General features: G+C 58.6%; 1 protein-coding gene across 10 annotated transcripts in view; it reads left to right on the top strand.

Moving 5' to 3' along the window:
* The first annotated feature begins 202 nt into the window (after nucleotides 1-202).
* Nucleotides 203-21,457, top strand: part of IGSF9B (immunoglobulin superfamily member 9B) — a 72,813-nt gene continuing 51,558 nt past the window's right edge. For 2 of the 10 annotated variants that reach the window (XR_009727730.1, XM_061368595.1), the window contains exons 1-13: nucleotides 2,228-2,426; nucleotides 7,699-7,896; nucleotides 8,569-8,715; nucleotides 10,541-10,692; nucleotides 11,719-11,836; nucleotides 12,802-12,943; nucleotides 13,038-13,183; nucleotides 15,480-15,622; nucleotides 16,350-16,490; nucleotides 18,289-18,405; nucleotides 19,832-19,924; nucleotides 20,019-20,169; nucleotides 20,584-20,707. Coding sequence is in view for 7 of the 10 variants with exons in the window: in XM_061368595.1 (XP_061224579.1) it covers nucleotides 2,336-2,426; nucleotides 7,699-7,896; nucleotides 8,569-8,715; nucleotides 10,541-10,692; nucleotides 11,719-11,836; nucleotides 12,802-12,943; nucleotides 13,038-13,183; nucleotides 15,480-15,622; nucleotides 16,350-16,490; nucleotides 18,289-18,405; nucleotides 19,832-19,924; nucleotides 20,019-20,169; nucleotides 20,584-20,707 (1,763 nt within the window). In the remaining 3 variants the exon portion in view is untranslated. Of the gene's footprint in view, nucleotides 400-2,155; nucleotides 2,427-7,698; nucleotides 7,897-8,568; nucleotides 8,716-10,540; nucleotides 10,693-11,718; nucleotides 11,837-12,801; nucleotides 12,944-13,037; nucleotides 13,184-15,479; nucleotides 15,623-16,349; nucleotides 16,491-18,288; nucleotides 18,406-19,831; nucleotides 19,925-20,018; nucleotides 20,170-20,583; nucleotides 20,708-21,457 lie in introns of those variants that run through there. The other 8 variants (XM_061368597.1, XR_009727732.1, XR_009727731.1 and 5 more) reach the window with 8 other exon arrangements.

The raw sequence follows: 21,457 nt of genomic DNA, 5'->3' as shown, positions 1-21,457 counted from the left end.
GCCGCTAACCAATCACCGCCCACTCCATGGGCTCTCTGACCAATAGGAGGCGGGCGGGGGCGGCACCGAGCCGCTAAAGGGAGCAGGCTAGGCTGCGCCCCGCAGCGTGCGGCGGAGGGCAGGTGCGGCGGAGGCATGGGCATAGGGATAGGGGTAGGCACGGGCATGGATGCGGGCATGGGCGCAGCGGCCGGCGGCCGGTCCTGAGCCGCTCCTCCGGCCCCGCGGAGGCCCGGGGAGCCGAGCTCCTCACCCCGGCCCGGCCAAGCCCTGCCCCGCCCCGGCCGGGCCGCCCGGCGGGCGGAAGATGCTGCGCACCGGGGACCGGTAGTACTATGATTTGGTATGTGGCCGCTTTGGTAGCAAGTGTGCTCGGTGCCCGCGGGCTGCCCGTGCAAGGTGAGTGAGGATAACGGGGGGTCCGATGCGGTGGGGGGGTCCGCCGGGCTCTATGGGGCTGCGTATGCATGTGTATCCTTCCTCTTCCCCCCCCCCCCCCGCCCGGTTTGCCGGCTGCGGCTGCGATGCATGCACCGGGGTGGGATGCATGCACCGGGGTGGGTTGCACGCACCGGGGTGGGATGCATGCACCAGGGTGGGATGCACGCACCGGGCATCTTGCGCAGGGAGCGCGTCGCGCTGCGGGGTTCGCATCCTCCCCGGTGCCCATGGAGCGGGGCCGGGCGCTGCCCGTGTCCCCGCTGCAGCGGGGAGGGAGGGAGGGAACGGAGGGGGGAATGTCGGGTCCGTTATCCCTTGCACCCAGCGCATCTCCTTCTGCCGGTGGGTCGTGCGGTGACCTCCCGGAGGGCAGCGGCTGCAGCAAGGGAAGTTCGGGAGGCAGGAGGTGGTGGTGCGTGAGCCCGGTTCTCCGCTCGAAATTCCCGGTGGCACAAGGCAACCGGGTGCGAGTCCTTGCTGGGGGCACCCCTGGATGGGGCCGGAGCGCAGGAAGGGAATGAGGAGCAGTGCTGGCTCCCCTGTTCCTTCTCCCAGCTGGGGGAAGCAGCCCACAGCGTTTGCCCTTCCCTGCAAGGGGAAACGGGAAAGGGATTCGGTGCCTTTTCCTGCAGCGCCTGGGTTTGGGGGTGACTTTGCTCCCCGCTGCCCAGGGGGAGGTGGCCAATGCCCCCCCCTCACCACTGCAGGATGGGCTGCTGCGCCGGGTAAACTGAGGCACAGGGTTGTCCAAGGTCAGCAGGGAGACAGCAGCAGGGAATAACCCTGATTTTCCTGCTCCGGCTTCTTTTTCCTTGAGCTGCCTCCTCCCTCCCTCGCAGCCATCCCTGCAGGTGAAGGGAAGCTGCTTGCTGCTGGTGCAGCACCGTCTCCATCTCTGCCTTGCCGGGCACGGGGCGATCCCTGCATCCCAGTGGTCCCAAACCGGGATAAGACCCGGGATCTGCACCCTGGGTGTCCCCGAGCCCCTTCCCATGGGGATGCAGCAACTGCTGGCTCCCCTCTCCGCAAGGAAACGCTGCTGGGTGGGCTGGGATGGGGCACATCAGCATGTACCGGGGGCACTGCAGCATCCCCCCTGCATCACGGTGCTCCTTGAGCATGTGGGGTCAAATCTGCATCTCGCCGCGGTCCCTTGGCATTCCTGCCTGGCAGCGTGCTCCTTAGAGGCGGGGGCAATGTCAGGAACGGGGAAGGGGGGATTTCAGGATGGGGCTGCCCTTCTGGTGCCGAGCCGCCTGTAATGCGTGCTGCAGCGTGGCGAGGCGGTGGTTTGCAGCAGAGGGATCCTCTGCTTGGGTGGGAGAGGAGAGGAGCGCTCGGGAACTTGGAAATACCTTGGATGGGGGCTCCGGAACCGGTGCCAGGGTGGGTGGGTGCCGGGAAGCCCGGGTGCGGGGGTGCCGCGCGTACGGAGCGGCGCATACGTGATGAATGAGTGTGCCATGAGTGATGCCCAGGTGGGTGCTGCGTGGGGATGAGGACTTGCTGCTGCAGCCCCATGGCCACAGTGATGCTCCCATCCTGCATCACTCAGGGACAAGGCTTCGGAGCAGGGCTGGGGCTCGCCCTCAGTGGGGTTTTCCCCCCTTTCCATGGCCTTCCTCCCGCACTGCATCCTCCTCTCCTCAGCCCTCCTGCCTGGCCTGGCTCTCCGAGGGCTTCCCAGGCGTTAATCGGCTCAAGGGAGGGATGGAGGGCGCGTTATCCCTTCTTACGGCATGGGGGAGGAGAGCCGGGATGTGACCGCGCCGGGAGTGGGTGTTGGAGGAGGGATCCGGCCTCCTGGCATTCCCAACCGTGCCGTGGTGCCGAGGGGCTTTTCCTCCCTCTCCCACGGGAGCGACGCGGTGCCGCGCCGTCAGGGCGAGCGGGGATGCTCATGGATCCATCGGGAAGGAGGATTCGGCTTCACCAGCGCCTGGTGAAGGCTCCCATGGAAGAGATCCCTCTGGATATCATGGCAGGTGATGGTGACCTTGATGGTCAGAGCGGCTCGCTGCGGGGGTGCCGGAGCTGCATCCCTGACTCGCTCCTGGTGCAGAGCCGTGGCACATGAGGGTTGGTGCCTCTTTGGCCATGGAGGGGTTTGGACCAGCAGCCACCAGCTTTGGCTTCATCCTCCTCTGGCAAGGGGATGCTTTGGCACTGGGAGCGGCCAAGGGGTTGGCTCAGCTCCCAGTTCCATCCCTCCCTGGAGGGTTTTTGCTCTCCTGGACCTGTTGGATGGGAGGGATGTGTCTCAGTCGCTGACTTGGCTTGCCACAGGGGGTTTGTGGTGATGCTGTCCCTGCTTGGTCGCCTTTTGGCTGTGCTGGTGATGAGTGAACCCTGCGGGTTCCCTTCTGGATCTGCAGCAGGATGGGTCAGTTCCCATTCTCCTCCAGTTCTCTGTCTTTGAGGTCATGGCTGGAAGAGAAGCCCCACGGATGGGTTGGGTGAGCAGTGGGTCCAACCTTGTGCCGGAGCCCTGCAGTAGGCATCTCCCAAACTGGGACCAGCTGGCCTTTGGAAAAACAACTCCCATCCTCCCGCTTCCCGATGGAGAAGCTGGCGTTGGTGGGAGGGCTGCCTGAGAGCCAGGAACAGCGTGATTCAGGAGCTGCTGGCGGGCAGCTCAGAGCGCTGCCTGCATCCCAGTTGCGAAGGCATCATCGGGGTGGCACACGCTGCACTATGGGGAAAGCGATGCGCTATGGGTCTGGTTGTGGGGCACAGTGCTCGCTGGGTGCAGGTTTCCCTTGGGAGCAGTTTTGGCTCCTCTATGGCATGCGGAGGGGGCTTGTGGGGAGCTGCTGGGATGGTGTTGTGGTCCCGCAGAGCATCCCTTGTTCCTGGGGATGGGGTTCAGAGCCGCTGTGGATGGGACATCGAGCCACCCGTCCCAGCTGATCCCACTCCTCCGTGGCCCCGGGTAACCTTGAGGCACTCACTTGACCTGCGCTCCGCCCTCCATCCAGCTGGAAAATCGGGTTTAAAACGCAGGAATTGCGCTCAAAGCCCAGATGCTGCTTTTCCAGCTGGGGGGGGGGGAGGGGAGGGAGGGCACCCAGGGATGGGTGCTCTGGGGGGTGGGGGGGAGGATGTGGGGAATGGGGTTGCAGTGTGGGGTTGCTTGCTCTGCTTCCCTGCTGGCCTCCATATGCCATGCTGGTGGCCTTGTCCTCGGAGATCCCTGTTGTATCCCGCCTCCACTGATGTGTCAGAGCAGATCTTGTCTCTGCTCAGCAAGGAGGAGAGGTCCTCACTCCTGCTCCATCGGATGTCCCCATGGGGGGGATAGGGATGGGGATGAGGGCCTTGGGGTCGTTGCAAGCAGATGGTGGTGATGGGACAGGGAAGGATCCCCTCTCTGACCATGGCACAGGCAGGGCAGCATTCCCACCTGGAAACGTGGCCACATCCTCAGGAAGGGTCCCGCTCCCCATCTCAGCTTCCCCGAGCCCTGTATCACCTTCAACCTCTGCTCTTGGGGATGGGAGGAACCGGATGCCCGGCCCCGGGTGAGGGTCTCCCCATCCTCAGCATCCTCCCGGGGAGCCCCTCGGCGGCAGCGTTCCCTCCTCTCCCATTGGGATGCTGTTCAACTCCACCTCCGCAGCTTGTATCCTCGCCTCCTGGCACGCAGCGTGCTTTTATTTCTCCTGGATGTGCTCGGATGACGGAGCCTGTTGATTTACTTGTTTTCCTTTACGAGGCATCCCCCGGCTCCACGTGAGCTCCTGCCCCGGGGTGGGATCTGCGCCTCGCATCCCCTCTGTTATCCCTCTTCCCAAGCTGCACGTTGAGCCTTGAAACCCCTTGGCTGGGGAAAACCAAGTGGGTTTAAAAATACCCCGTCTGTTTGCGCTCTGTTTCTGCTGGCGTCTGCAGGTTGTTTCCAAGCATTTCCCCATCAACGTGGGGGTGAGAAACGCTGCTTCGAGTGGAGCTGCAGCCTCCAGGGCTCGCGTGCCTTCAGCGGATCGGCTTGGGGAAGGGAAACCCGGTCAGGGTTGGGAGCGCTGGGTTGGCAGCTTGGGAAGCGAGGCCGTCAAAGGTCTGTGAGGCATCTCCCTGATGCTTTCCTGCTGTGGGGATAGGAGAGCATGGGGCTGGTGGTGGGGCTGGTGGCAGCTGGGCAGAGCCGGCAGCTGGTTCCCTGCTGTGGTGCATGGGGAGGTGATGCTCAGCCGTGCGTGCCATTCCCCACCGGCACCGCGGTCAGACACCGGCGCTGCCAGCTCTAGGGAATGACCTATTTTTCCCTGCACCCTGGCATGGATCCACCCTCCTCCCCTGGGACATCACCCATAGGTTCAATGGAGGGGGGGCCATGTGGGATTGTCACTCCCTGGTGCCCATCCCTGAGGCATCAGGGCGGCCTTGTGCTTCAATAGCTGGGCAAGCATCAGCATCCCAGCTTCTGCTTGGCTTGATGTAAGATCCCACCTTGGTACCCCAGGAGCTGAGGGGCTCCATCCTTGGGAAGCAGGAAGGTGCTGGGGACCTGTGTGTGTCCTTGGATGCTCTTGAGCAGCACGTGATGGCAGCTTGTCCCCTGTGAGCACAGGAACACGGTGGGCAGGGAATGGGGGGGGGGGGGTCCCAGCCCTGCACTGCAGCCCCCTAAATGGGTGCATTGGGCTGGGGCTGGGTCCTCACAGCTCCTTGCTGGGGTGGCAGGGGAGGGCTGACACCGTCCCTGCTGACAGGGTGTGAATGCCTGAGCTCATCAGTGATACAGCAATGAGGAGGGATGGGGAGAGAGGTGCAAAGAGCGGTGTCAGGGTGGGCAGGAGCAGGCTGCGTGTGTGCATGCCTATTGCACGTGTGTGCATGCCTATTGCATGCATGTGTATGCCTATTGCACATGTGTTCATGCCTATTGCACGTGTGTGCATGCATAACACACGTGTGTGTAGCAATCCCCTCCACCTAGATGGGGTCCAGGCTGTGCAGGACCCCTGTAGTGGGTGTGCAATGCAGCATCTGCTCCTTGCAGATGGCTCAGAGCATCACCTTCTCCATTGCCACCAGCCAGCCCTCCTGCTTGAACAGCCACTATAGCAAGTCCTTGTACCTAGCTAGCCGGTGATGCAGGGACTGAGGATGCCTGGATGCAGGGAATGATGCCTGGATGCAGGGATTGATGCCGGGATGCCTGGCTTTCCATCGGGCTGTGCATCCCTGCCGTGCTGCACCTTGCACCACGGAAGGGGTTTTGGCTGTGGGGAGCTTCAGGCTCCTCTTTGCCGTGGTGGGACTGGGCTGGAGAGCCCATGGGGTGGCACAGTGTGCGCCTCTCGCCGGTGTGAGCTTGTGCCAGAGCCAAAAATAGCCGGTGATGCTCGGCTCCCGCGGCGGGGATGCGGTGATGTCACTCGCCGCCAATCACCGGCGGCCCCGAGGAGCAGCGCGGAGGAGTGGGAACGTGCTTCCCTGAGCATCCCCCATCCCGAGCACCCCCCTTCCTCTGCATCCCCCTTCCTCTGCATCCCCCTTCCTGAGCATCACCCATCCCGAGCATCCCCCTTCCTCTGCACCCCCCTTCCTCTGCATCCCCCTTCCTGAGCATCACCCATCCCGAGCATCCCCCTTCCCCGCACCCCCCTTCCTCTGCATCCCCCTTCCTCTGCATCCCCCTTCCTCTGCATCCCCCTTCCTGAGCATCACCCATCCCGAGCACCCCCCTTCCCCTGCACCCCCCTTCCTCTGCATCCCCCTTCCTGAGCATCCCCCATTCCGAGCACCCCCCTTCCCCTACCCCCCTTCCTCTGCATCCCCCTTCCTGAGCATCCCCCATTCCGAGCACCCCCCTTCCTCTGCATCCCCCTTCCTCTGCATCCCCCTTCCTAGCATCCCCCATCCCGAGCAACCCCCTTCCTCTGCACCCCCCTTCCTCTGCATCCCCCTTCCCCTGCATCCCCCTTCCCCTGCATCCCCCTTCCTCTGCATCCCCCTTCCTGAGCATCACCCATCCCAAGCATCCCCCTTCTTGAGCATACTGCTTCTCCTGCATCCCCCTTCTCCAATGTCCCCCTTCCCCTGCATCCCCTGCCTGAGCATCCCCCTTCCCCTGCATCCCCCTTCTCCAGCATCCCCCTTCCTCTGCATCCCCTTTGCTGAGCATCCCCCTTCCCCTGCATCCCCCTTCCCCAGCATCCCCCTTCCCCAGCATCCCCCTTCCCCTGCATCCCCCTTCTCCAGCATCCCCCTTCCCAGCATCCCCCTTCCCCTGCATCCCCTTTCTCAGCATCCCCCTTCCCCAGCATCCCCCTCCCCATCCCCCTTCCCCAGCATCCCCCTTCCCCTGCATCCCCCTTCCCCAGCATCCCCCTTCCCCTGCATCCCCCTTCCCCTGCATCCCCCTTCCCCTGCATCCCCCTTCCCCTGCATCCCCCTTCCCCAGCATCCCCCTTCTCCAGCATCCCCCTTCTCCAGCATCCCCCTTCTCCAGCATCCCCTTTCTCCAGCATCCCGCTTCTCCAACATCCCCCTTCCCAAGCATCCCCCTTCCCGAGCATCCCCCTGCCTGACCAACTCCCATCCCCAGCATCCCCCTTCCCCATTGTCCCCCCACTCCATGCTGCATGTGCCAGGGAAAGGAAAGGGGGGTCCTTTCCATCAAGGAGACCCCTGTGCCTGCAGTTCTGGGCCTTGGCTCCAGCCCTGGGTTTCCCTCTCTAAAAGGCCATGCTGAGGATGCAGCTTTGCTGGCTGGGTGATTCCAGGCTGCAGCTGAGCAGGGAGGCACGGCTGGGGTGGAGCGGTCCCTGCCTTTGATGGGGACACCAAAGCCCTCTTTAATTACCCCAGCAGGGTGCCAGGCTTGATCACCAGGTTTCAGGCCTTGGGGCTCTTGGGGATGCCCCAGGATGGATGAGCTTGGCTGGAATGTCAATGCTCTGAGCCTGCTCCCGTGGGAAAGCCACATCTCCGGGCTGGCAAAGATCTGTGGGTCAGTGGTCCTAGAGGATGTAAGGGCACAAACAGGACAGCAGAAGCAGCCTTTAACCTGCCATGGGGATGTGGGGCAGCCCTGATGGTGCTGCTAAGTGGGGAGCAGCACTGAGTGTGCTCCATGCACCCCTTCTGTTGAGAACAGGAGGTCCCCGCCATGTGGGGTCACTGGGCATCACCTTGCCCTGGTGCAGAAGCTATCACTGCAGCTCACCTCGGGGTCCCATCCTCCATCTATCACTGGTGCTGGGGTCCAGTGGTGGGATCAGCCCCAGTTTCATCCTTTGCCCCTTGCAGGTGCCCTCGGCTCAAGGGAAGAGCCCGAGTTTGTGACCGCTCGCGCTGGCGAGAGCGTGATCCTGGGATGCGATGTGATCCACCCGCTCACGGGGCAGCCCCCTCCCTATGTCGTGGAGTGGTTCAAGTTCGGCGTCCCCATCCCCATCTTCATCAAGTTTGGGTTTTACCCTCCCCATGTCGACCCGGAATATGCTGGTGAGTGTCGGGGTGGCGAGGGGGATCCGCTCCATCCGCTCCTCCGCCGGGAACCGCGCGGGCTCTGCCTCTCCTTGCTTGCTTTCCACCCAGTTGGTTTTAATTAAGCAGCGGCACTAGGAAGCCAGCTGGGCTGCGTGGGACAGGAGCAAGCGAGGCAGAGAAACCCAGGGTGACACGTGGTGGCGGCGGCTGCTGCTGCTGCTGAGCATCTGTGAGCCGGGATGCAGGGATGCTGTGGGGATGGAGCCGGCCCCACGTGCTAGGTGGAAGCAGCAGGTTGGAGCTGCAGAGCCCATGTGGCCACTTGCCAACGTGCCACCAGCCCCACGTGGCCAATGGGGATAAGCCCTGACGTGGTTGATGTGGGGAGACTCATTTTGGTGTCTCAGTCCCATTGGGTCCTTACCCTGTGGGGCTTCCCCTGCCCACATTGCTCCCCTGAGGGAGGATGCGCCTTAGCTTGGGCTGAGCTCTGCCACGCTCAGCTCATGAATGAGCCCAGTGGCCTCTGCACTCCCCAGATGGGAGCTATGAGGCTCAAACCCATGGATTTTGGGTGCTTTTGGCCCCAGAGGAGATGCTTGGGGTGTCCCCAGTGGTGATGCTCTGGTGCGGGTGGGCACCGCGCTGATGCTGATGCTGATGCTGACGGCTGTGCTGTCCCCACAGGCCGGGCCAGCCTGCACGACAAAGCCTCTCTGCGCATTGAGCAGGTCCGCTCCGAGGACCAGGGCTGGTACGAGTGCAAAGTGCTCATGTTGGACCAGCAGTACGACACCTTCCACAACGGCAGCTGGGTCCACCTCACGGTCAATGGTGAGCCGGGTGTGATGGGTGCATGGTTCCCCATGGATGCTGAGCCTTGATGGTAGCTTGGAATCCCAGACTGGTTTGGGTTGGAGGGACCTCGAAGCTCATCCAGTTCCAAGGGCAGGGACACATTCCAATGGACCAGGTTGCTCCAAGCCCCTGTGTCCAACCTGGCCTTGAGCACTGCCAGGGATGGGGCAGCCACAGCTTCTCTGAGCACCCTGTGCCAGCGCCTCAGCACCCTCACAGGGAAGAGCTTCTGCCTTATCTCCATCCTGGGCTTCCCCTGTTTCAGTTTGAACCCATCACCCCTTGTCCTATCACTGCAGTCCCTGATGCACAGTCCATCCCCAGCATCCTTGTAGCCCCCTTCAGACACTGGAAGCTGCTCTGAGGTCTCCACACAGCTTCTCTTCTCCAGGCTGAGCAGCCCCAATGTTCTCAGCCTGGCTCCATACAGGAGGTGCTCCAGCCCCTGAGCATCCTCATGGCCTCCTCTGGCCTTGCTCCAACATCTCCATGTCCTTAAGCTGAGGACACCAGACCTGCACACAGTGCTCCCAATGGGGTCTCAGAGAGCACACACCTTGCAGACAGGGCTGGAGCCGTTGAGGGTGGCTGCTCCAGCCAGGGTGTGCCTTAACAAAGGGACACGCTTTTATGAGGGATTCAGCAGTTTAATTATGAGGTGCTTGTTGAAAGGGCAGACATCAAGGAGCGGCGCTGGGGACGGATCTGTGGTGGCTCAGAGCATCCCATCTTTGTTCTCTTGAAACCCAGATTTACTCAAATGACTTCTCCATTTTATTAAGGCTGCGTCTTAAACCCATCACAAACTGTTCCCTGCATGAGGAGAGGGCCTGATGTGGAGCCCAGCAGCAGGGCTCTGCCTCTCCTGCTGCATTGGAGATGTGGGCTCCTCAGTCTTGCCTGACCTTGAGTGACTAATTCAACCTTTCAGGGGGGTGCTGGGCTGCAGCATCGACCAGAGCCACCTAATTGAGCCCAATTAGTGAGCAGGAGCTTTGCAAGCCATGCACTGCCCCAGCCTGGCCCTGCCCTGCTGCTGCCTCCTTTCCCCTGCTAATGAGCTCACCGGGTAGAGGGAAGCAAGAGGAGCAGGATGGTCCCTGCTTCACCTCCACTGCATGCAGGGATGCTGCAAACCAGCATCCCAATGGGCTGGAAGTGGTTGTCAGCCCCTCTGACTCCCCATGGGCTCGACCCCCTTTGGAAAACGGGGTGTTTTGGGGAGGGGGGAGTATGAAGTAAGGGGCATACAGCGGTTTAGTAACAACCATAATCCTCCTGGCTTGAGGAGCTGCTTGCAGTGGCTTCGCTCTCAGTGCATTACAATGCTTCCTTTTCGTAAGGGGGAAAACAGGAATCATCTGGGGAGAAACAAAGTGTAATCCTTCTCCTTTTCATCCCCAAGCAGCTTAAATTGCCAACCTGTCTTCCTCCAAAGTGAGCCTTAACAAGTGCTGGTAATTGGGGGCGGGCTGTAATCCTGCCAGCCTCTGGAATCAGGAAGGAGCCTTTCGATCTGCACTGCGGTGTTTTCCCATGTTTTGACAATAGGAAGTTAATGTGCAGCCAGGGGGGAGGCTGTGCTGCAAGCCTGGAGCTGCTGGGGAGGAGAGGGGACAGGGCTGGGGCGCGTGTGGCAGGGAAAGGGATACCCTCGGTGGGTGTTATCCCCATCCCTCCTCTCTTTTGGGGTGGTCCAGCCCCCTCCATAGGGATGTGCAGCGTGTTCCCTCTGTCCCTGTGCTTTCCGCTGACCCACAGCGGCTATGGGGGGGTCACAGCGGTGTTCTCTGCCCTCCAGCTCCCCCCACCTTCACGGAGACACCGCCGCAGTACGTAGAGGCGAAGGAAGGCAGCAGCGTCACCTTGACCTGCATGGCGTTCGGGAACCCCAAGCCCATCGTCACCTGGCTGAGAGAAGGAGACCTTTTGGGTGCTAATGGCAAGTACCAGGTAGGTAGGTGGGTGGTGGGAGCTGTCATGGGGGCATCCCCCTGCTGGGGACGGTGTCAATGGGACCACGGTGTTCTTTCTCAGCATCTCCTTGCCGTGATGCCCGTTTCCCCACATTGTCTCTTTCCACCCCATCCTCTCATGCTGCATCCCTTTGGTACAAGCTAAAGACCCCCCCCAAGGCTTTATCCCACATCCAAACTGCTCCCTGGGGACTCCAGTAGGGGCTGTAGCCGGGGAATGCTGTGTCTTCAGGCAGGGATGGATGCAGGGGGAGGTTTGGGCAGGGAGGATATCCTTGCCTCCCTCCAGGACCCTGTTTGCATCCCGGAGGTTTCCAAGCAGAGATTCCCCCCCTGAGCTGTAATTGGTAAATCAGGCATTGGAATCAGCGCAGGCACTAATGAGAGTAATTAGGAATCATTTGTTACTAATTGAAATAGAAGGAGGAGGCAGGATGGGGCGGGGGGAAGCCTGGCTGGGAGCATGGCTTCCTATGCTTGGGGGTGCTGCTGCCCTGAGGGTGACAATCCCTCACCCATCCTTCCTCTGCTGTGTCCACAGGGAGGAATTTGGCTTCTCCTTGCAGCTGCAGGGTATCCCTATGGGAAGGATGGTGGCTGAGCCGGGTTCTCCCCCTTGTATCCCACCCCAGGGGTGGATCACTTGGGAGTAGGGAATGGACTCATGTGAAGGGCTGATGGTGCCGGGGGCACCTGGCAGGAGCGGTTTGGAGCCTGCCTGCTGCCAGTCCCTTCTGCAGGAGATGAATGCGTTGTGATGGTTTATTTATTCATTCATTTATTTATTTATTTCCCTTCCCCTTGGCATCCTGCAGGAATCTGTGTTGGTTTATTAATATCCAAAGCCTTGCCGAGCCGGGGAAACCCGTTTCTCATCCAGCCCTTAAAGCGCTGGTAGCGCAGTGCTGCAGGGAGGGAGGATGCTGAGCTGCAGCTCTAGGATGCATCCCTCTCTCCCAGGGCTCCTTCCCTGTGCTCCAGGGTTTTCCCTTGTCATTCCCAGGTGAGCGACGGGAGCCTTACGGTGCTCTCTGTGAGCCGGGAGGACCGGGGTGCCTATACCTGCCGGGCATACAGCATCCAGGGGGAAGCTGTGCACACAACGCGCCTGCTTGTTCAAGGTGAGATCATCCAGCACGGACCCTCTTCATCCGCTGGTTTATTCCATAGGGAAAACTCCATGGACCGCAGGACTGCGGCGCTGTCCTGAACTGACCCCCAAGCCTCATGGGCTCAGCATCCTGCAAGCTGTAGGATGGAGGAATCTGCTTCAGCATCCTGCCAGCCCCGCATCCCGTTTGTGGGATGGAGGAATCTGCTTAACTGGGGCACGCAGTGGCCGTGCCGGGCCCCTTTTGTTTGGGAAGCAGGGAAAAGCTTGAGGCTGTCACAAAGCACCTCGTCAGACAGCGGTGATGCATGGCAGGGCCTCCTGCTCCCTCTTTGGTTAAATAAATCTTTAATTAGGTCAACAGCTACCAGCAGAGAGAGGAGCACGGGGTGTCCTCTGCTCTGCTTTAGCCGTGGTGCTGAGCTCTGCATCCCTCTGGTTATTCCCGTGGGTGATGTGGAAGTGCTCAGGATAAAGGGAAGCATGAGCTCATCTGGCCTGGGAGGAGCAGAGCCGTGGTTGGAGGGCCCCCTCCCTAAAGCTGTAGAGAGTATAGCATCCCAGACTGGTTTGGGTTGGAAAGGACCTTAGGATCGTCTCGTTCCAACCCCTGCCATGGGCAGGGACACGTTCCAATGGACCAGGTTGCTCCAAGCCCCTGTGTCCAACCTGGCCTTGAGCACTGCCAGGGATGGGGCAGCCACAGCTTCTCTCAGCACCCTCACAGGGAAGAACTTCTGCCTTATATCCAACTTGAACTTCCCTTCACTGCATTGTCCTGATGAAGAGTCCCTCTCAAGCATTAGAGGGAAAACAATGGGAATAACGGGGCCAGCGCGCTCCTGGAGATGACCCCTGGTGCTCCATGATCCCAGAGCAGCTCCAAACCAATGATGCTGGGATGGAGCTGAGCCCGCGCAGCCCCTGCAGGGCCATGTGCTGATGGGGATAACACCTTCTCCTCCTTGCCTCCAGGACCTCCATTTATTGTTTCCCCTCCGGAGAACATCACGGTCAACATCTCCCAGGATGCGCTCTTCACCTGCCAAGCCGAGGCGTATCCCGGGAACCTCACCTACCTGTGGTACTGGGAGGAGGAGAATGTCTACTTCAAGAAGTGAGTTGGAGCTGGCTGCGTGTCCTCATCCTCCTTTTCCTGCTCCCGGGTCATGGTGTCCCCATGATCCTCCTCCTCCTCTCTTCTGTCGCAGTGACCTGAAGCTGAGGGTGCGGATCCTGATCGATGGGACGCTGATCATTTTCCGTGTCAAGCCAGAGGATGCTGGAAAATACACCTGTATCCCCAGTAACAGCCTGGGCCGCTCGCCGTCGGCCTCTGCCTACCTGACGGTGCAGTGTGAGTGTGGGTATCCTAAGGGATGGTGCTGGGATTGGTAGTACCGGGCTCTGAGGCAGCCCAAGGGGCTCTGTTATCCCTGAATCCTATTACAGACTGCTTTGTGTTGGAAGGGACCTTAAAGCTCATCCAGCTCCAACCCCTGCCATGGGCAGGGACACCTTCCACTGGAGCAGCTTGCTCCAAGCCCGTGTCCAAACTGGCCTTGAACACTGCCAGGGATGGGGCAGCCACAGCTTCTGGGAATCCTAGATTGCATCCCATATGTGTTTGTAGGGTGCGGGCAACAGGAAAGCAAAGAGCCTGAGCATCCTTGGTAGCTTCCACCTTTGATACAGGTGGGTTTTGATTAGGAGGGCATCTCCCCACCATGCTGTCCTCATCTGCATCCTGTTGGGCAGGGAAACACCAGCTCAGGGCTCTCAGACTCAGCTGCCTGCTTGCGTTCCCCAGTGTTTATTATGGGGGCATGTTCCTATGGAGGAGTTTTCTGCTTTGCATGTTGTATTCTTCAGGCTGTAACCGATCTAAACAAGCAGAGGAGAAGGGGCTGGAGCAGGAGAGTTGCTTCCCACGCCTGTTCTCTGGGCTCCCCAGGCAGTAATGGGTAGTGTGCTACCGATGTCCTGTGGCATTTGACAGTAATGGCCTCAATTGCTGCTGCTCTCAATGGCAATATTACTCTGCTGTAAGAGGTTTATTTTATAATGATAGATAGGCTTGAGCAAAGTGGGCTCCTGATTTGAAGTGTTTTAACTCAATAATGCTGGTTAGTGGGGAGCCCCACACTGGTGGGGAGCTGCTATGAGAAGGGCCGGTAGGTCCAATGGTCTCCCTGTAGGGATGGATGAAGGGGTGGCCAGGCAGAGGTGCTTGGATACGCCTGGCTGGGAGAGCCTGTGGCCTCAGGCCATTAAATCTGCCCTGCTGCTAATCCAGGACCACTCATCAGGGCTGAAGGCTGTTAAAAATAGCTCTGATGTCAGGAAAAAGAGCCTTTGGACAACCTGCCCTCCGGACAGCCCTGCAAGGGGGGTGCTTGTGCTGCAAACCCCTTTCCCCCACAGCAAACCTCATCTAGACCCGGGCTGACCCCTCGGGAGGGAGAATTCCCACCCTCTGAAGCAGCCTTTGGATGGGGACACGGCTCTGGGGCATTACTGAGCTGGGCTGGCCCCTCGCCAGTGACCTAGTAGTGAAAGGCTCGATCCCATTACCCTCTCCCATGCTGCCAGAGCCCTTGATTACATTTCCTAAGAGGTGGAGTGAAGCAGAGGGGGGGTAAAGCCCATTCCATATGCAGCGCTTGGCAAATCTGGGTTACGGTGCCATTGCCCGTGGGCACCAGCTTGGGGTTCCGTGTTTTGGCAGGCCGGGAGGGAGCAGCACTCCCAAACTGGGTGGTTTTTACCCCAAGGAAGCGCATCTTCCATCCCTTCCTCCCAACCACCTCACCCTTAGCTCCAGCTTTGTGTTTCTGTATCCGCAGCACAGGGATGCTGCAGCCCAAAAACGCATTCATCCATCCCTTATGGCAGTGTAAGCACTGTCAGGAGTTCCCCCCTAACCTCACGCTGCCGGTGTCTAGACAAGGTTGTGGAAATACTCTTCTTATTAAAAGTAACTTCTTTTTTCCTCCTTTTTTTATCAAGCTGCTTATTAAAGAAAGCCTCGATTCGCTCCAACCCACTCACACTTAATTAAAAAGCTCTTAGAAGCACTGGTAATGACACATCCTAGACTGGAGCATCGCGAGACTGTGTGGGTGATGCAGCGTGGGGCGGTTAAGGTGCATATTTTAAGCTTCTTGCATCCTGTTGGGAAGGCAGGAGGTGGCTGATGCTCAACGTGACCCAGGCTCGATGAGCCGCGAGTACAAACAGACAGGAGGTAAAGGACTCGCTGTAGCCCAGTCATGGATCCCTTCTCCCATCCCTGTTGCTGCAGCTGGGAGCTGGGATAGTTTTCAGTGCTGCTAGGCTGGGTGTGATGGAGCATGCTGAGCAGGGCATGACTCAACGTGGATGTGCCAGCAGATGGGTTTAATGCTGCTTCTTAAATGCATCGTTTAATGAGGCCCAGGTAGGAACACCCTCGGCATGAGTAAAGCCCCCCAGAAATACCAGGTATTACAGTGGATTTGTGTGTAGGAAGCCTGGAGATAACAGCCTCCGGGAGCCAAGGTGGTGTCTGGCCTTGGAATTCATTATCAAAGCGATGGAGATCGCCTGAAGCCGGGTGGTGAAGGAGAGATGGGCTCTTTCCCCACCCTGACACCGTGCTTCTGCTCTCCCAGATCCTGCCCGTGTGGTGAACATGCCCCCCGTCATCTACGTCCCCATTGGGATACACGGATACATCCGATGCCCGGTGGAGGCAGAGCCCCCGGTCACGCTGGTCAAGTGGAACAAAGACGGACGTCCCCTGCGGATCGAGAAGGTAAGGGAGGGACACAGAGGGATTTGGACCCCGTGTCCTCTGCATAGCCAGAGAGCATCACCCTGTGTGTCCATCAGGAGAGAAGAAACCCCATAGGATCAGCAGGGCTGGAGAAGACCTTTTAAGATCAAGTCCAACCTTTATCCAGCCAAGTGCACTAATCCATCCCATGGGTGGGATGATGCTGCTGTTCCTTATCAGCTGTGGGCAGAGTGAATTCGGGTTCTTGTGTAGACATGATGTCTGCATCTCCCAGACCTCGTGCCTGCTGCCCTCCCAAGTCACATCTTGATGGCCCTGTTTTGGTTTCTCCAATGGGAATGGATGGTTAAAAGACCCTTTTAATAGGTCTCTGCCATCCTATAATCACAGTTTGATCGGCTGAGCAAGGATATGAGCCATTAAATATTTAAAGGAAACGCTCAGGATCTTAAATTTCCTTAAATATTAATGATCCAAAGTTTTAATTGCATTGAAACCTGTGGGTTCCTGCTCCTTGGTGCCCTCAGCCCCTCGGGTGAAGTTGTCTCCTTGGTGCCACCAAGATGAGTTTCACTTTAGGGGGTGATAGAGTGGGATGTCAAGTCTTTTGGGCTACTTGTGTGTTGGGAATGGGATCGGGCATCTCCTGTGACATAGCTGGGGTGGGGGGGGTGTTGGCTGAAGGGAGAATAAGCAGCACTGGTGGGTGTGGGATAAACCAGCTCCCTCTTTCTCGCTGCTGCAGTATTCCGGCTGGAACCTGCTGGAAGACGGGTCGATCCGGATCGAGGAGGCAACTGAGGATGCTCTCGGCACTTACACCTGTGTGCCTTATAACGCCCTGGGTACGATGGGCCAGTCTCCCCCTGCCCGACTGGTACTGAAGGTAAATTTCCCTGCTCAAACCCTTGCTCTGCAGCCATGGATCGTGTCTTCTGCCAAGTGATGCTCTAGGGGTTATGCTGCAGTGAATCTGTGTGTGCTTTGTGGAGATATCTCCTGCGGTAGCCAGGCTTTCTTAATGTGGAATTGCAATGTGCATGTGACTCATTCTGCCTTCCTGTTCAGCACAGCACTGCAGGGATGGATGAGGTGGGGTTTCTAATCCATGGTGCTTATTTGGTTGTTAATTCAGTGCAGGGATTGAGGATTTACTTTGCTTCTCTGAGTGCTTCTCTGTGAAGAGAGCTCAAGAAGGGCTTTGTGCCCCCAAAACTGGTCCATTACTCACTGTAGCAAAAACCTTTGCTTTGAGCCTTATATCTCTTACCTGTGCTGAGAAAGGTGGATGTGGAGCCTCATGAGCATCCTGGAACACCAGGCAGGTATAGCTGGATAGTATCCCACTGGAGAAGTGGCACAGGTTGGGGCACAGCCAGTGTATGATGAGTGTGAGGCTTTGGTAGTGCTGGACCAGAAAATGTATCCCTGGGATGGCCTTTTTGCAACAGAACACTTGGGCCCTGCTGTCCTGGGCTTGGGTTCACTTTATTAAAGGGGTGATTTGAGCTCTAGAGATGCTCCATGTGGTCTTGCTGCATGCAGAGCCTGAGGTGGGCTGGGCTCGCAGTGCAGTTCCCACTGTGGCTGGGGTGGGATTTGCTGCCTCTTCCTTCCCTGATGACCAAGTCCATGCTTGTGAACAGCAGTGATTTATGGTGTCTTGTTGAGATTCATTTGATAATGCTTTGTGTATCGCAAACACACGTCCACTAAAATGGCTGTTGATGGAGTCTGATGTGATGTGGGTGGCTTTTTTCCCCCCCTGTTGACCTCCAAACCTAAACAAGATGCCATAGTGTGGTGGCTCTTCAGAGGAAACACTCTCTGCTGTGACTTCCCTTGCAATGCCTCAACCTTACCCAAACCAAATTGATTTGTGTTGGAAAAGGGTTTGTTTTGGTGGTGGGAAGGTGCTTGCACATGGTGGAGTTGGCAATGGGTTGATGCTCCTTGGTGGGAGTCATCAGTGGGTTGATGCTCCTTGGTGGGAGTTGTCAATGGGTTGATGCTCCTTGGTGGGAGTCATCAGTGGGTTGATGCTCTTTGGTGGGAGCTGTCAATGGGTTGATGCTCCTTGGTGGGAGTTGTCAATGGGTTGATGCTCCTTGGTGGGAGCTGTCAATGGGTTGATGCTCCTTGGTGGGAGTCGTCAATGGGTTGATGCTCCTTGGTGGGAGTCATCAATGGGTTGATGCTCCTTGGTGGGAGCCGTCAATGGGTTGATGCTCCTTGGTGGGAGCTGTCAATGGGTTGATGCTCCTTGGTGGGAGCCGTCAATGGGTTGATGCTCCTTGGTGGGAGCCGTCAATGGGTTGATGCTCCTTGGTGGGAGTCGTCAATGGGTTGATGCTCCTTGGTGGGAGCCGTCAATGGGTTGATGCTCCTTGGTGGGAGTTGTCAATGGGTTGATGCTCCTTGGTGGGAGCCGTCAATGGGTTGATGCTCCTTGGTGGGAGCCGTCAATGGGTTGATGCTCCTTGGTGGGAGCCGTCAATGGGTTGATGCTCCTTGGTGGGAGCCGTCAATGGGTTGATGCTCCTTGGTGGGAGTTGTCAATGGGTTGATGCTCCTTGGTGGGAGTTGTCAATGGGTTGATGCTCCTTGGTGGGAGTTGTCAATGGGTTGATGCTCTTTGGTGGGAGCTGGCACAGGTTGATGGATGCCGTTTCCCTTGGCTGCAGGACCCCCCCTATTTCACGGTGCTACCAGGCTGGGAGTACAGACAGGAGGCAGGGAGGGAGCTGTTGATTCCTTGTGCTGCTGCCGGAGACCCCTTTCCCATCATCGCCTGGAGAAAGGTACCCGGCCTGCCAGACAAATCTGCAGTGCCTTTGGCTTTTGGTGACTATTGCAGACAGAGAAGCCACACTCTGTCCCGGTAAGAACAAACTGCAGGTACAGCTGCTTCGCTTTGGGCTGAGCCACTGCCGTCCTGTCCCGCAGGTGGGTGGGGGAAGCCCAGTTTGTGGCCACCAAGTCCTTGAATCCCATGAAACCAGCACGGGAAAAGCATCCTCCAAGCTGAGCCCTGCCCCTGTCTCCCTCCTCTTCCTCCTATGAGGTGCTCACTGGCAGGACGTGGCCACCATTCCCATGTGGATCTCCCACGGTGGGACATCTCCCATCTCTTGTGCTACCAGAGGACCCTTGGCTGTGTTTTGCTAAGGGGCTGGACCTGTCAGCAGCCCTGTGGCTTTGAAGACCTTGAGAAGAAGCTGTTTTGATGATGCTGAACTCAACATAATGATTCCAGGGTGTCCCTTTCTGTGCCACGCAGGCGGTGGTGGCCCAGCCAGAGAGCTGTGTCCTCCTGAGCCTTCCCTTTACTTCCCAACCTTGCTGCTCCCATGAAAGCCACCACGCAGGGACCCCGTGTGCTCTTTGTCCCCCTGTCAGAATCTTCTTGCCAAGCTTCATGTCCCCTTCTCAGAGCTCCTGAGACTGATGGGGTCCCTTGTGTCGTCCAGTGGGCAGCAGCATCTCCAGTCCTTATGGTGTGAGATGCTGGATCTCTTTGAGTTCCTTTGACCTGCACGAGGAGGACCATGGCCTGCACATGGACCTATCTAAACCTTGCTGGCCCTTTAGTGTTTTTCTCCATCTTATTTTTCTCTTCCCTGCCCCTCACCATTCTTATTCAGGTTTCTTTTCAACCCTTCTTCTGCCTTCTGGCCGTCCTCTTACCGTCATGACTCTGGCCTTATCCCCTCCAACTGCAGCTGGGGCTGGCTTGGGCTCAGTTTCCCAGTGCCAGAAGCAAGCTCCCCATCAGCCCACCATCGCTGACCAGTCTCTTGAAGAACTCCTGAAGACTTGGGCTTGGCACTACTAATCCCATGTGCTTTGTGCTCATCCTGTGTGTCCCGGTGTGGATCAGCAGAGCCCTCTGCGTGAAGAACAGCTGAAGAAGACTCGGGACAATGTGGGATTTGCATCATTTGGGTTTACGAGCCTAGGAAGGAGCTGCTACAAGATCCATCTTCCAGGCACCTCCCTCCATCCTCCTGTGTCCCCATGGGGCCCTCTCTGCCCGCACATCAGACACGAAGGGTCCTGCTGCTGGTGCAGGGGCAGGTTGGGCACCTGGGGACAGCCCGGAACGGTGTTTGCTGCTTTGCCCCTTCCTCGGCAGCGGTGCCCGTGTGGGTACCACGGGGCTCTCCACTCGTGCCGAGTGCCGAGCACCAACCTCCCTCACACCTTCCTCTCGCGTTGCCCCGCCAGGTCCTCTCGCAAGCGGGGGAACCGGGTGCCCTGCCACGACCGGAGAGACCAGCTCCCTTGCCGGTGGCCGGCGGTGTCCCCTGGGCCACGCAGGTAGCTTAGTGTGACCCCGCTGCCGCCTCGCCCTGCCCCGCAACCCGCCGCTGAGTCCTCTCTCTTTCTCTCTTTGCCCGGCTCCTTGCCCAAGGTAGGGAAGCCCAGCAGGAGCAAGCACAACACACTGCCCGGTGGCACCCTGCAGATCCGCTCCCTCGGCAAGGATGACCACGGCGAGTGGGAATGCGTCGCCACCAACATCGTCGCAAGCATTACTGCCAGCACCCACCTCACTGTTGTAGGTACGTGACTGGTGGCACCTCGAGTGAAGAAGGGGGGGATGCTCACCATGCTGTTCACTGGTGGAGCTGCCTTTTTCTGTCCTGCTGCTGTTTGGAGCAGGAGTTCTGGGTGGCCTTTGGCTGGGGCAAGAGGAGTCCTTGTGGAATCATGGCTGGGAGCTGAAACGATTCATGGGAATCATTCCTTGTGGAATCATGGGGGCTTCCAGCCCTCTTGCCTTTGCCAAAGAATCATGGAATGATTTGGTTTGGAAGGGACCCTGAAGCTCATTGAGTTCCATAGGCAGGGACGCCTTCCACTAGCCCAGGTTGCTCCGAGCCCCATCCAACCTGGCTTTGAGCACTTCCAGGGCTAGGGCGGCCACAGCGTCTCTGGTTTTGCTCCCATTGACCCCATCCCTTTGTCCCTTGCAGGCACAAGCCCTCATGCCCCAACCAGCGTGCACGTGGTGGTGGCCATGACCTCAGCCAACGTCTCCTGGGAGCCCGGCTACGACGGTGGATATGAGCAGACATTCTCAGTTTGGTACGGCCCTCTGTGAGTCATCCTGGCATGCTTTGCTCTCTGCTTCTTTTCCTTTCCAGCTGACCAGAGCTTCCAGCAGCCGGGAGGAGGGGGGGTGGATACTGGGGGAGGAGGGTGGTGAAGGTGGCTCTGCACCCATGGGTGTCATTAGGGCTGGGTTCCCATTCGGAGAGGTTGGGTGGTGGAGGGATCCGTGCGGCCCAGCAGGTTTCGTTCTGCTGATGATGGTACAAGGGAGATGCTTTGCATTCACGTAACTTTGCCCCTGGCATCTCATTTCAAGATAAACTGTTTATGGAGCTTAACAGGCAGGGAGAGGATGGGAAATGCAGCCTTTAGAGAGCGCGTCCTGGAAGAGCTGTGACTAAGCAGAAATGATCTCTCCTTGCTCTCTGGCTCCCTGGAGGTGATTAAATCCCAGCTCGCTTCACAACCAGCCACTGCGAGATGAGGGTTGGGTCTAAGCCTCGTGGGGCTGTGTTCCCATCACTCCTGTGCTACCTGGTACCCAAAGCCAGTGGGTGCATCCCTTGGGACAGGGGAGGGAACAATGTAGCTGCAGTGAGGTTGGTGCTCTGCACTTGCATGTCCTTGGAAACGGGGGGGATGATGCCTTCCCTTCCCAGGCTTGGGCTGGTGTTCTTCAGCCTTTCTTCTTGCTCTTCCTTTCCTTCTTTCCCTTAATTTGCCCTGATGGAGACTGCTGAGAGTGGAGATAGGGCAGATGTCACCTGCAGCGATTCCTGCTCTGCTCCCCCAGTC

The sequence above is a fragment of the Neopsephotus bourkii genome, unplaced genomic scaffold (assembly GCF_033783945.1).
Source record: "Neopsephotus bourkii isolate Nb327-2 ecotype Australia unplaced genomic scaffold, CSIRO-AGI_Nbou_v1 NB_1433, whole genome shotgun sequence".
Classification (NCBI taxonomy): Eukaryota; Metazoa; Chordata; class Aves; order Psittaciformes; family Psittacidae; genus Neopsephotus; species Neopsephotus bourkii.
The sequence above is the reverse complement of the archived record's forward strand: the minus strand, read 5'-3'. Positions and strand labels throughout refer to the sequence as shown.